General features: G+C 42.7%; 1 protein-coding gene and 1 pseudogene across 1 annotated transcript; one reads left to right on the forward strand and one right to left on the reverse strand.

Annotated features, from left to right (window-relative positions):
* Positions 1-3,070: 3,070 nt before the first annotated feature.
* LOC139763513 (phenazine biosynthesis-like domain-containing protein 1) lies at positions 3,071-10,061 on the reverse strand. The gene is made up of 7 exons (XM_071689666.1): positions 9,946-10,061; positions 8,533-8,620; positions 6,308-6,515; positions 5,638-5,908; positions 5,032-5,207; positions 4,382-4,444; positions 3,071-3,913 (listed from the first exon to the last, which is right to left on the reverse strand). The coding sequence occupies exons 2-7, from the start codon at positions 8,617-8,619 to the stop codon at positions 3,801-3,803; spliced, it is 918 nt and encodes a 305-aa protein (XP_071545767.1). The 5' UTR covers position 8,620; positions 9,946-10,061; the 3' UTR covers positions 3,071-3,800.
* A 2,734-nt stretch (positions 10,062-12,795) lies between these two features.
* Positions 12,796-13,944, forward strand: part of LOC139759905 (glutathione peroxidase-like) — a 6,168-nt pseudogene continuing 5,019 nt past the window's right edge.

Here is a 13,944-nt window from a genome sequence, read left to right on the forward strand (position 1 = left end):
ACACTTCTCTCTACGTCAGAGGCAGTAATTCAGACATTGCGTCGTCCACGGCCGCCTCTCAGAAGAGCGCCAGACCCCCCCCCCCCCTCACTCCCCCCACGTCCCGAAGAGCCAACGCGACCAACCCACATCCCAGCCTCCACCATATCCGCCGCCTCGCCAATGTCACTCCGCTGGTCGAGGCTGAACCACGAGGGAAGGTAGACGCTCCGGTTGACCACACACCATCTCTCTTCCCCCCCACCATCCCCTCTCTCAAACTCCTGCAGACGCGAGACCTGTGGTCCGATGTCTCTCTCTCTCTCTCTCTCTCTCTCTCTCTCTCTCTCTCTCTCTCTCTCTCTCTCTCTCTCTCTCTCTCTCTCTCTCTCTCCCACCACCACGACCGGCGGTACTGAACCTGTAATTCCACGAAGGCCGCAAATGGCAAGTCAAGCCACCAGCCACCACGGGAGGGAGATGCGTTCACACACCCGATACTCAACGTGATCGCCACTTTCACCCGACGATCGAACCCGCTAAACCGAGTCTCGAGAAGCGGATTGCCAGTGGATCCAAACCTCCGATGATGCTTGTCTAAGAAGGAGTTTTAAGAATTGGCTTTCTCATCACCGATGAAGCCTCAGCTCTTACCTGATATCTAATTAAAAGTTGGTCAGTCACGGGGCGTTATCAGAAGTGCTTGTAACAATATGGTTTCCAAAAGGAATACTTTTTTTTTAACAGTAAAAGCTGTTATATGGAGAAACTTTGAGTTTGGCGTAGGTCTGCAAGTGCGTGTGGGAGAGGTAGTGGCAATGGTGGTACTATTAGTGATGATAATAGTGGTAGTAGTAGCAGTAATAACAGCAGTAGTGGTGGTAGTAGTAGTAGTAGTAGTAGTAGTAGTAGAAGTAGTAGTAGCGGTAGCAGCAGCGGTAGTAGTAGTAGTAGTAGTAGTAGTAGTAGTAGTAGTAGTAGTAGTAGTAGCAGCAGAAGTAGTAGTAGAGATAGCAGTAGCAGCAGCAGCAGCAGCAGCAGCAGCAGCAGCAGCAGTAGTAGTAGTAGTAGTAGTAGTAGTAGTAGTAGTAGTAGAAGTAGTAGTAGCGGTAGCAGCAGCAGTAGTAGTAGTAGTAGTAATATTAGTAGTAACAGTAGAGTAAGAGAGAGATATTGCATACGAGAAAATAAGAAAATAGAGATATTGAGAAACGTTCATAAATTGTACACAGTGACATTGTAGCTTATATGAACGCCCCGAGCACCATGACACGGTCCCAGACCCACGAGACACCCTTTGCATACGATGGGCCTGACCTTTGACCTGACCCTCAGAGGCCAGGTCATCATCAAAGGTCGTCTTACGGGTACTTATGAGCTAACTTCTGTCGAGTTGGGGCTATTTGCCTAACGACTGCCAAGGTCACTAAGCACATCAAGGTATAACAACCAACAAGAAAAGAAAAAATATATACCTAACACTTTCTTCAGGTGTTCGGTATAATGCCAAGACCTTAGAACATGGACGACCCTTTGATCAAAGGTCGTACGGTCTTGTTCAGGGACAGCATCAAGAAGAGATTATTCTTACATGGTTATTACAATGACAGACACACGTGATGTGGACATTTGTTCGTGACTGGAGCCTTCAATATATATATATATATATATATATATATATATATATATATATATATATATATATATATATATATATATCCTTAACTACATAATTTCTACGAAACTATCTTTTTCCTTTGCCAACCTTATGTTATGTGACAAATGCTGCCACAATGCAGCAGGCGAGTTTCCATGAATTTCATTTCAATTTCATAAAATAGAATCGATTACAAAGAGAAAAAGACGGAACTTCCTCACCAAATGTATTCTTTAAGAGGCAATCGTTCGACTCCCTTACTACCGCATCCCATTTTCTTCCCTACCATGAATTAAACGGCCATGGAAGTTTCCTCTCATAACTTAAGAGATTTTGATCATCATGACGTTTTCACTGATGCTACATGCAACATTGTGGTCCAAACGACGTCTCATGTAGGGTATGTATACCAGTGGATCACAGCAATGTCGCAAGTCATCCATCAATTAAACTGATACGACAGTTTCGTGACGATAACCATTGAGTTTGTGGGAAAAAAAAAGATTCGACAAAGCTGAATGAGACAGATAAGGTAGAAGAGAATGTAAATCTGGAGAGAATGGACTTATATGAAAATTGTTGGAAAACAATGAGACAAAATTCGTGTTGACGTAAGAGTTGATGGTAAATACTTTCTATTCCCCAGAACAGATATCCAGCTTTCAATACTTATATTTCCTATGATCAAACTTGACAAATAGAGACATCACTAAATGATTCGTGAATACTGTCCAGTTTAAACGATTTCTTATCAAGATCAGATGAAAATGAAAATAGTTGGTCATCTCATCCACTTCCATCTTCTACTGTGTAAGTCACAGAAAACGTATATTTCATTTTATGGAGGGACCTATCTAAGACGAAATCTAATCTAATCTTACATATAGGCAAATTAGTTACAACAAATAGCTGAATTAATCCCAGAAACAATCAAACATTCTAAACTTACTTTCCAATCTTACCATTACCTAGTGAACCCTCAAAAATAATGACCTGCAATTAGGTAAAATATATATTTCAATTCTCACGTATGATGCTCTTGCTATAACTTCTCTCACGCTTTTACGCCAAGTGCTGGGAACTTCACGTATTCTCATTAACTGGTCAAGTTCAGTTGAAGACGAACACCTGGTATTTTTACCTGACTTCTTCAAAAGCGTACGAATAATATATGAATATATCGATATATCACATCGTTCCAATCCACTTCATTCCTTGCACGCCTCTCACCCTCGTGTATATTAAGGCCCCCGATCCCTGAAGATCTTTTTCACTCCATCCTTCCACCTTCAATTTGGTCTTCCGTACATATATGTGTATGAGTGGATGGGCCAATCAAGTAGAATATATATATATATATATATATATATATATATATATATATATATATATATATATTATATATTATATATATAAAGAAAAGAAAAAGATATACAAAGGAAAGAATATATATTCACGATACAATCTATGATGATAAAAAGTCACAATGGGATCGAATATACACTTCTTACTTCATGACCTAAACATTCTGAAACCTGCTTTCAGAAAAACATGAGAAACGCATGTGACCAGTAACCCACCACACGAAATAATCGCGTTTCGCTCGGGTATCGAAGGGGGATTGTGTGTAATCTCGTCTACCTGACCTTTATTCATACAATCATACTCTGGTGTATGTCTCAGAAATGTTGCTTCCTCTGTATGATCCTACTTTGTATACTCTGTGTATTAGACAGAAATATAGCTTAAACCTCATTTCTTTCTCTGGATGATCATACTTTAATACATTACTAATATATGTCTAAATGTATATATCAACTCCAGATTGATATGTACGTACTACTGTATATCACTTATATTCTAATTGTATGTATGAATACCTGGGTCACAAACAGACTTTCAACATTACAAAATTCTTCATTTATCATCACTTCCTTCATCGCCAACATCTTAGCCACCGCTCTCACAATCGTGGACATGAGCAACCATAACGTCGAAGGATTAACCCACAACACATAGGAATTACAGCTTTAACATTATCCCTTAAACATCTTTCAAGGTGGGAATACATTCTTTGACTTCTAATTAAGGGCAAACATACCTCACTGTACACAACAGGTAGCTACATTAATTACGAGAGGGTAATCAATTACACATACGCGTCTCACACAGTAATGTAACCCTGGAGTACGGTGGCTCCAGTGCCCATGATGTCAACACGGCTGTCGTCCCGCACTGTTACCTTCACATCGCCGCCACGTTTGGAGCACTGCCGAACTGAGGATGAAAGATAACGTCAGTGGAATAAGACCTCTTTTAAAACAGTAAGTCAATATATATATATATATATTTTGTACATATGCGGCAAGTAAATGCTTTTCAATCCGCCTCTAATATGTCATTGACCTCCTTCCATCACAAAGTGTTGAAGATGGGGGATACTTTTACCCAATTAGAGGCTTTCGTCAAAGTTGGGGAATTCTTACCCAGTTTGCGACTCTGGTTAAGCTGGGAAATGTTTACCCAATTGCAGACACTGGTCAAAGTACGATCTATAAACATACGTGTATCAAGTAAACAACTCCAAGTCTCCTTTAGCAATATTCAAGCTTGGTGTAACAGCCTCTGAACCTATCTTAAGGCCTCTATCTTGGGATCGAGGCTGAGGAACTCTTAGTAAGTAATAATTAAGATGGACTGGTTAGAAAATGGGAAAGGTAAAAGAAAAACGGGAGATGTACTCACAGGTTAGTTCCCTCCTGTCCAGCTGAAGAGCCCAGTAGGGACCCAGGACGGTGTGTGCAGATCCTATCCACCAGGAAGATAAACACATTTGGTGTCAAGTTCGTCAAACTTAATTCTTATCCCAGTCGAAAAATTATTATGCATTTCCAACTCGTGGTAAGTAAGAGAGTCGTAGGATTCCTTCGCCACTCTAATTAGGTAATCTAGAGGTTACCCAGTAACTTGAAATCTCGATTACTTTTGCTATTTCGAAAATAACAACGAAAGAAAATTGAAGTTTTAATTGTTATTGTTTTTTTTTTTCCCAAGCGTCTGGGAGAAAAGTCTGTGACGTCTGGGAGAAAAGTAACGAAAGTATAAGCAATCAAAACGAGAAGGAATTAAAAAGTGAATGAAATAATCTACTTAAGAAACAAAGTACCAAACATACTTCCTTACTTACCACAAGTAATATTTGCAAATGTAATAATAATAATAATAATAATAATAATAATAATAATAACTATAATGATAATACAACCAATCAACAATAATAATAAATCAAACTAAATAACAAAAACAATTAATAATTCAGGGATCTACTGTACACATTTAGTCATATCTAATTTTCGTGTGGAAACAACACGACCCGACCCAAGCAGACGCCTCACCAGTGACGGGGTCTTCGTCCACGCCGTACAGCGGAGCGAAGAACCTGGAGAAGACGTGGTAGCGTGGGTCTTCCGCGTCGCCGCCCGCCACGCACACGATGACAGCCATGACCAGCGACCCGTCGTGCACGCGTCCCATCTTGCTGTAGTCTGGCTGCAGGGCTTCCAGGTCCTCCCTGCTCAACGAGACCGTCATAACGAAATTTATCTCGTGAATTCATCAAGTTTACGACCACGCAATTTAATAATCAAACCAGAGTTGTATGAATTAATCAGAGAACAGACTTTATATTACATTCCTTAAATATACTGTGCCTGTCCCTATTTGGTTAACTATAAATCGTTTTCAAATATCTTTTTAACTTAAATATTCAAGATGAGGATTTTGTACGCCATTAATATAAGTAATGGTACAATCCTATTATCATTACAATGTCTTACTAATTAATTTTCAATCCAGCTTTATTGCAGGAATACACGTTCATGCTGTCTCTGTTTTACTCGTTCTCCTCCTAAATAATGGATTAATATAGGATTAAAGAAATTTATAAATGAAAATAATGACTGGATAAATATGACCGAGTCAATAAGTATAATTTAAATCACCTGGAGTAGGAATGGTTGAGGCGGACCAGCAGGTACTTGAGGGAGTGTGAGATCAAGACCTGATGTACCTTCAGGTCCCCGGTGACGGCCTGGACCAAGGGCTGCAGCTGCCGCCCCTGGGCAGGGCTCAGGGCCATGGGAGGGTTGCTAGGGAAGTCCATGACGATGGTTATACCACCACCTTCCTCCTCCTCCTCCCCATCTCCCTCGCCCCTCCTGGTCACAAGGACACCACTCAGCGTCTCGAACTCCACCTGACTTCGCTTGTTACCTTCAAGATGAACAGGAGTGATGTTAGAGTCATGAAGACAGGATAGGGAACTTAAGTCCTAAGACCTGTTTTCGTTAGACATCATCGGTCATTAACGAACTACAAAGTCTGTTAAACGTTTTACATCAGCCTAAAACTAGTTTGGACGTTAAAATTACCCACATACACCATCTCTCATGAGGTGCTTAACACATTGGCACTCACATTTCTCTCCAATCATCAGCCGAACTTCATCTAAAAGTTTGGGATTAAGCAACTGCACCATACCCGCCAACTGCAACAAGAGATCCCTCGTCCCCGGGTTGCAGTTTGGCGCCAGACTATAATAATAATGGTGTAAAAAAATTGAGGCCTTTTAATGGTACACTGCCAGAGGTCAGGCCCTTACGTAGGACCTACCTAGGTGCTGGAAGAGGACGTGGGCGGTGGCGAGGGTGGCGTGCCCACACAGGGGGATCTCCTTCACGGGCGTGAACCACCTGAGGGAGAACCGGCCGCTGGATGCGAAGGGCGAGTCTCCCCCGTCGCCTCCTAGGGGACGGACGAACGCCGTCTCAGACAGGTTCATCTCCGAGGCCACCTTCTGCATCGTTCCCTCGTCCAGAGGCTGTCGGCGAAAAGCAAATTACGACTACCACCACATAACTGTGGACCGACTGCCGCAACCAGGATTCGAACGCAGGAGCTCCATATGCCTAAGTCGGATCATTCGACCGACCCCGGAAGGGAATGACTGCCTTGACCCGGGATTCAAAACCCGGACGGGTCCCGCGCGTGATTCATGGTCAGCAACGCTAACTTATTGCAAGTGGGGAAACCACGAGTGACCCCCCCAAAACTGTTAAGAGGCGCTACCGGGCACGAGGGGTCGTTCCCATCACCAAGAACGAGTATTGTCATACATGCCAGTTGTGTTATGGAATCCTGGTAGTTATGTGTTGCAGGGATAGCAACACTGGCTCTCGGGTTACCAGACGATCCACCTTAAGCTGACAAACTGGTTGCAGAGGCAACACGCGCACCGAAATGACGTGCACGTGCACAAAAATACTTAACGCCTTGAGCACGACGGTACGACGCTTGAGCACGACGGTACGACGCTTGAGCACGACGGGACGACGCTTGAGAACGACGGGAAGACGCTTGAGCACGACGGTACGACGCTTGAGCACGACGGTACGACGCTTGAACACGACGGTACGATCCTTAAGCACGACGGGACGACGCTTGAGCACGACGGTACGACACTTGAGCACGACGGGACGACGCTTGAGCTCGACGGTACGACACTTAAGCACGACGGGACGACGCTTGAGCATGACGGTACGACCATTGAGCATGACGGTACGACCATTGAGCAAGACGGTACGACCCTTGAGCACCTCACACTTAGCCCTTCCCTGACTCTCTGCCTACCTACCTTCACACCCTCATACATCCCACCTCACACCCTCAGCCTTCCCCTCACACACCCTTAGCCTTCCCCTCACGCAATCAGCCTTTCCCTCACACCCTCAGACGTTCCCTCATTCTTCCCCTCACACCCTATATCTGTCCCTCACATCCTCAGAAATAAGTCATTGGAGGGAGAAGAGGAATGCTCATAATTACTGACGAAATATGATAATACTCTTACATGTCCTTGCTATACTGACCGAGACGTAAGGAACTTAAGAAGCCATTCCATCTTATCCTTATAACTATCGCAGCCAAGTAATTCCTTAAGCAAACACAAAATAATTAAAAGCACACATTTCCGAAGGATGAATAGGAACACCTGGACACACCTCGATGAAAAGGTTATCATAAACTTATTTCTATCGGTAAACAAGAGGCAGAAAAGTCCTCAAACGACAAAATAAATAAATCTAAAAAAAAAAACTGCTTCAAAACTCCGGCATCTCGGACATGAACTGACCTGGTTGGCGATCCCTACTTATTCCTGGCTGGAAATGATTGATTTCCTACCTAGCGAAATTGATCAAGAGCTGGCTGGGCCCTATTTCAGGATCACTGATGTCCCGTAATGATAATAATGATACTATAACTGACTTGAACGTGTCGTGGGCTGGGAGAGAGAGAGAGAGAGAGAGAGAGAGAGAGAGAGAGAGAGAGAGAAGAGGCATGCATGCATAACAGATTACTACACCGTGCAATGTGCACGGCAGGAGGCGCGCATTGCAAGAGACTTGACTCATCCATGTGTTGTCGTTAATGGTCTACTTGTGAATGAAATGACCTAGTTATGTCGTAACCTGTGTATGGACTGACCTGTGCATGAACTCATCTGCGCATGACATGACCTGTGCATGAACTCATCTGCGCATGAAATGACCTGTGCATGAACTCATCTGCGCATGACATGACCTGTGCATGAACGTACTTGCCTGTTACCTTATCTGTGCATAAACTCATCTATGCATGACCTGACCTGTGCGTGAACTCATCTATGCATGACCTGACCTGTGCATGAACTCATCTATGCATGACCCGACCTGTGCATGAACTCATCTGCGCAAGACCTCTATTCTGCTTGACGTGACCTCTGCATGAACTCACCAGTTTTATGACCTTACCCGTGCATAACCTGACCTGCGCGTGACCCGCCGTGTGCAGGAACTCACCTCCGTCAGGGGAATGACCGCAGCCGGGTTGCCGGAGAAGGGGCGGGAGGAGAAGGCGTCCACAGTGAAGATCTGCAGCCGAGTCATCCTGCCACACCAGACCATACGTCAGCCAACATCACCACACAACACGAATTTGTTATATCAAACGAATTCGTTATATCAAACGAATTCGTTAGATTAAACGAATTCTTTATATCAAGCGAATTCGTTATATCAAACGAATTCGTTATACCAATACGAATTCGTTATACCAATACATGGACTGGGATTTTCTTTTTTTGCTTAAGTCTGTTATGCAAAGGGTAATTAGGATTGGTGGGATTTATTCAGGGAAGTTATGATTAATACATCATAACCTTACAGCACATCTTCCTCTTATCTACTGATCAAACTGTGTTTCACTCTCACGGTTCTCCCCTACAATGTCGCTCCTTACCCGACCAACGTACCTCACACCACAGGCACCCCAAACCCAGGCAGTTCACACGTCCACCTTCCGTTCCTCTTAAGTTCAGGGACCAAGACTCGCGCCCATGCAACACCGTCGGGACTACTATACCATCACAACACATCCATCTTCGCCCAGACACTGACCCCTTACCTTCCACACACACACACACACCCAAGACCTCCGCCCCTCACTATATCCGATGACTCACTTCAGTTTCCATGGTCACATCACTGCCATGTCTAATTCCATGTACCTGAACCACTCCACTTCCTCCAGGTTCTGTCCATTCAAACTTACACTCAGGGAATCATACCTTGTCTTCCTGTTGCATTTCATTATTTCATTTTTGTGTTTATTCATTTTCAAATGTTTTCTGTACACGCTTCCTCACAGTCGCCAGCTTCTGGCGTCTACTACCACAGCTTTAATATATATATATATATATATATATATATATATATATATATATATATATATATATATATATATATATATATATATATATATATGTGTGTGTGTGTGTGTGGGTGTGTGTGTGTGTGGGACTCAGCTTGCTCGAGTGGTTATCTCTGACGAGGGTGCATCACTGGGAATACTGTCTCGTCCAAGCACTTCTCACTGCAAAGGAGTTTACATTTCCTTGCTACTTGATCGCTGTTTCTCACATCAGAGAGGGAACGCCATGAACAGAAGGCCACATCCGCTCGCATACATTCTCTCGCTGTCATATGTAATTCACCGAAACCTGGTTCGATCCACTGAGAAGCATTATATGATACATGATGCATTAGCTGTTCCTAACATCACCTAATCAACGTGATAAAAAGCCACACAAACACTGCATCACTCAAACGGTTCTCGTGGAGACAAATACCCGCATCCAGTGCTTAAAGATCTCCCTGTTAAAGCCATTTACACTCAGTCAGCTGCTCATAAAACATAAGAAACACCTTCTTTACCTGAGAAGTACGAGAGCTTACGAAAGGACAAGGAAGTGTGTCCTGCAGCGCCAGACGGGTGACTGGTGTCCCTCTTCCTCACCCCTACCCAGTCAACCCCCGCACACGGCCCCTCCCACCCTAACCGACACACGGCGCCACCCAGTAACAGGCTCAAGGACACGGTTTGAAATCTTAATGTCATCATTATAATACTAAATGACTTATTCTTCCATGATTTTTCACACGAGTGTTCCATTCTTAAACCTGACTGGTACAATCCTTGTCTAGCTATCTAACCTAAACTAAACGTATATAGCTATCTAACCCAAACAAACCGTTTATCCCAATGTAACCTATATCTAACCGCAAGAACCGCCTCTGCACATGACGGATAGAAAAACTCCGCCTATTTAAAGTCAGAGACAAATTGAATATTCATTATTTTCCGTGGCTACTACTACGTCTGCCATCAGTAATGGCTACGGTCAGTCTACCAATAGAACGAGTTTCCTAATTCAGTAAACTCGGTCCCTTGTTCAAATTAGGCTTGCTGTGCGCCAGAATGAAGCGAGTGTTCACATTACTTTGTATACTCACAACACAGGTATATGCAACCTACAATATCATTCCTACTGCACAGTGAATTAAGTCCTCTTTATCCTTTATAGTCTACGAGAAAATGTGAATGATAATGATAATGTATTTCGCTTGTTATAGTTGATTTAAAAGTGATCACTAACTAAAATAAACATCAAGCAGTTAATCGGTAAAATATATGATATGAAGTAATGCATACACACGGCATGAGTGGCAATTAAACTGGTACATAATGCGAAGACAAGCACATGCAATGAAAACCACACCAAGTAATAATCCTCAACAGTTTACAGCATTAACTATTCCCTAAATCACAATCTAAAGCAGCTGAAGACCAGAATCTTCCTTGTTAAATTGGCATGTCACTACGAAACTGAAGGAATCAATTGCCATGCGTCACTAAAATAAAATAGAATAGCCTATAACATTATAATTTTCTGTGATAGAAGAAATATTTCGTTTTCTTCAAAATTTATTTGGGGGTGACAATTAATTATGTTGTACACTTTCCTGGGGTCCATTTTCAGATGTTCCACCTCCCTAACTTCGTCCTTATTAACTCAACTACCACATCGGAGTGGCAGCGTTATATTTGGCGCAGCATGAATTCTGTATACGCCCCCTCTTTACCGATGTTGGCGAGGGTGTCGCTTCGACTATTTCTATATTACTGGTTATACAATACAGTATACTCAGACTTGTTCATAAGTATACTGAATATAAAATAGAATATTCCTATCTCCCTATCCCTATATCCATCAATGAAATATTCCCATTTTTCTATTCCTATATATCCATCAATACAATAATGTACAACTTTTGAATATTAATAATAATGCAGACGACTTCCCCTGTTCTATGCAAATTTACTTTACTGTTCAAGATAAGAACCAGTTAGGAAAAAAAAAATCTTGTGTTAATCACTATATTCAGAAAGTCATGTTTCTTCATTAGTCATATAATTAAAGGTAATTCATTACACATTATCACAGCTTCTGGTCATCGTCCGTTGACGAACGTAAGAGTACAATGTCGTCAAAGAACCTCTCTCTCTTCAAAGACGCCCAGCCTAGACCTGCTACTGAGTGTAGCGCAGCCCTGGAGCTGCAGGAACCCCTAAAAGGGGGATGCTGGGGTTATAACCCTAGAACTCCTGTGAAATGGGCCCTGGGGTTGAATAATAATAATAATAATAATAATAATAATAATAATAATAATAATAATAAGTGTTTTAGATATCTGGGAGTGGATCTGTCAGCGGATGGAACCATGGAAGCGGAAGTGGATCATAGGGTGGGGGAGGGGGCGAAAATTTTGGGAGCCTTGAAAAATGTGTGGAAGTCGAGAACATTATCCCGGAAAGCAAAAATGGGTATGTTTGAAGGAATAGTGGTTCCAACAATGTTGTATGGTTGCGAGGCGTGGGCTATGGATAGAGTTGTTCGCAGGAGGATGGATGTGCTGGAAATGAGATGTTTGAGGACAATGTGTGGTGTGAGGTGGTTTGATCGAGTAAGTAACGTAAGGGTAAGAGAGATGTGTGGAAATAAAAAGAGCGTGGTTGAGAGAGCAGAAGAGGGTGTTTTGAAATGGTTTGGGCACATGGAGAGAATGAGTGAGGAAAGATTGACCAAGAGGATATATGTGTCGGAGGTGGAGGGAACGAGGAGAAGAGGGAGACCGAATTGGAGGTGGAAAGATGGAGTGAAAAGGATTTTGTGTGATCGGGGCCTGAACATGCAGGAGGGTGAAAGGAGGGCAAGGAATAGAGTGAATTGGAGCGATGCGGTATACAGGGGTTGACGTGCTGTCAGTGGACTGAATCAGGGCATGTGAAGCGTCCGGGGTAAACCATGGAAAGCTGTGTAGGTATGTATATTTGCGTGTGTGGACGTGTGTATGTACATGTGTATGGGGGGGGTTGGGCCATTTCTTTCGTCTGTTTCCTTGCGCTACCTCGCAAACGCGGGAGACAGCGACGAGGTAAAAAAAAAAAAGAAAAAAAAAAATAATAATAATAATAATAATAATAATGATAATAATAATAATTCCAAACACACACACACACACACACACACACACACATGCGGGTGCTGTACGTGAGTACTTGTTAAGCAGCTATATATATATATATATATATATATATATATATATATATATATATATATATATATATATATATTGATTTGTGACAACCATAAGCGAGCACGGGCATAAAACAAGTCCGCCCAGCCATTTAACTTTTGTGTTGCTCACATGGGGAGGGAGGATATGTGGGACACACACACAGCCACCCACACACACACACACACACACACACACCTGTCGAGTAGTCACTGCCACAAGCATCGCTACCTCTATCCCCGCCACACCATCACCACTCCCGGTAGCTCAGCCACATCGGAGCGGAATAACAAGGTAAGGTTTACATGTTCAAGCTTTGAGAGCTGAGGCAGAGGCGTGGCTTATCTCACGCAGCTTGACACTGTAGGGTAATGTGCAGCTTATCTCTCAAGCTTGGTAAACATGGACAACGTGTTTATTTCTCAAAGCTTGACACTTGTAGTTAAAGTTGTGGCTCATCTTTCAAGCTTGGCGTACGGGGGAGAGGTGTGGTTTAATTCACAAAGCTTGACATTGTGAGGAAATATGAAGCTTATCTGTAGCAGCTTGGTATACGAAGGGATGGAGTGGTTCATCTCTTAAAAACCTGACTTCTGTAGGGAAAGGCATAGCTTAACTTACAAGCTTGACCTCAAGTATCAAGCTTGGACATTTAATGCAAGCTTCCCATGTGCAGGAAAGCGAACTTCAACATCCATAGTGGTAAACAAAGATAACTGCTGCTGTTTATCTACTCAATTATTCATCGTGTCTATTCATTTACAGTGTTCAATCCTCTTCATTTGGAAATGAATTACTTTCTCGTTCATAATTGTCAGAGGCAAGACACATAACGTGATCCTTCCGTAGTGAAGTTATGGTCTGCCGACATTATGGTGCAGAGGCAGGGTGGAGGCACATTCGCTACACACATTAATTCTTATGGTGCAACAATGGCACAACGACTCAGTTCTTATGGTGCACCAACAGCATACTGTGGTAGTTATGGTGCATCAGGTATGGTGTATTGATTATAAAGAATACCAGAAATATGGTGTAGGGGTTGTGTAGTGTTGTATACTATGGCGCTTAAGGTACATGGTGAGTTAAGGGATGGTGTAATGGAACAGCAATGTTATGGTGTCTTAAGCCAACCCTCTTTTTTTTTTTCTAGTACAACGTATGGTGTTCCCTCCATTATCATGGTGAAATGATATTGTGGTGGTGTGTGGTAACTATGGTGTACACGGGATTACGGAATGATACAATACCCCCCCCTCCCCCCTCGACAGCAGTTGAAGGTGACAGGTGTTCTTT

This window comes from Panulirus ornatus, chromosome 3 (genome assembly GCF_036320965.1).
Source record: "Panulirus ornatus isolate Po-2019 chromosome 3, ASM3632096v1, whole genome shotgun sequence".
Taxonomy (NCBI): domain Eukaryota; kingdom Metazoa; phylum Arthropoda; class Malacostraca; order Decapoda; family Palinuridae; genus Panulirus; species Panulirus ornatus.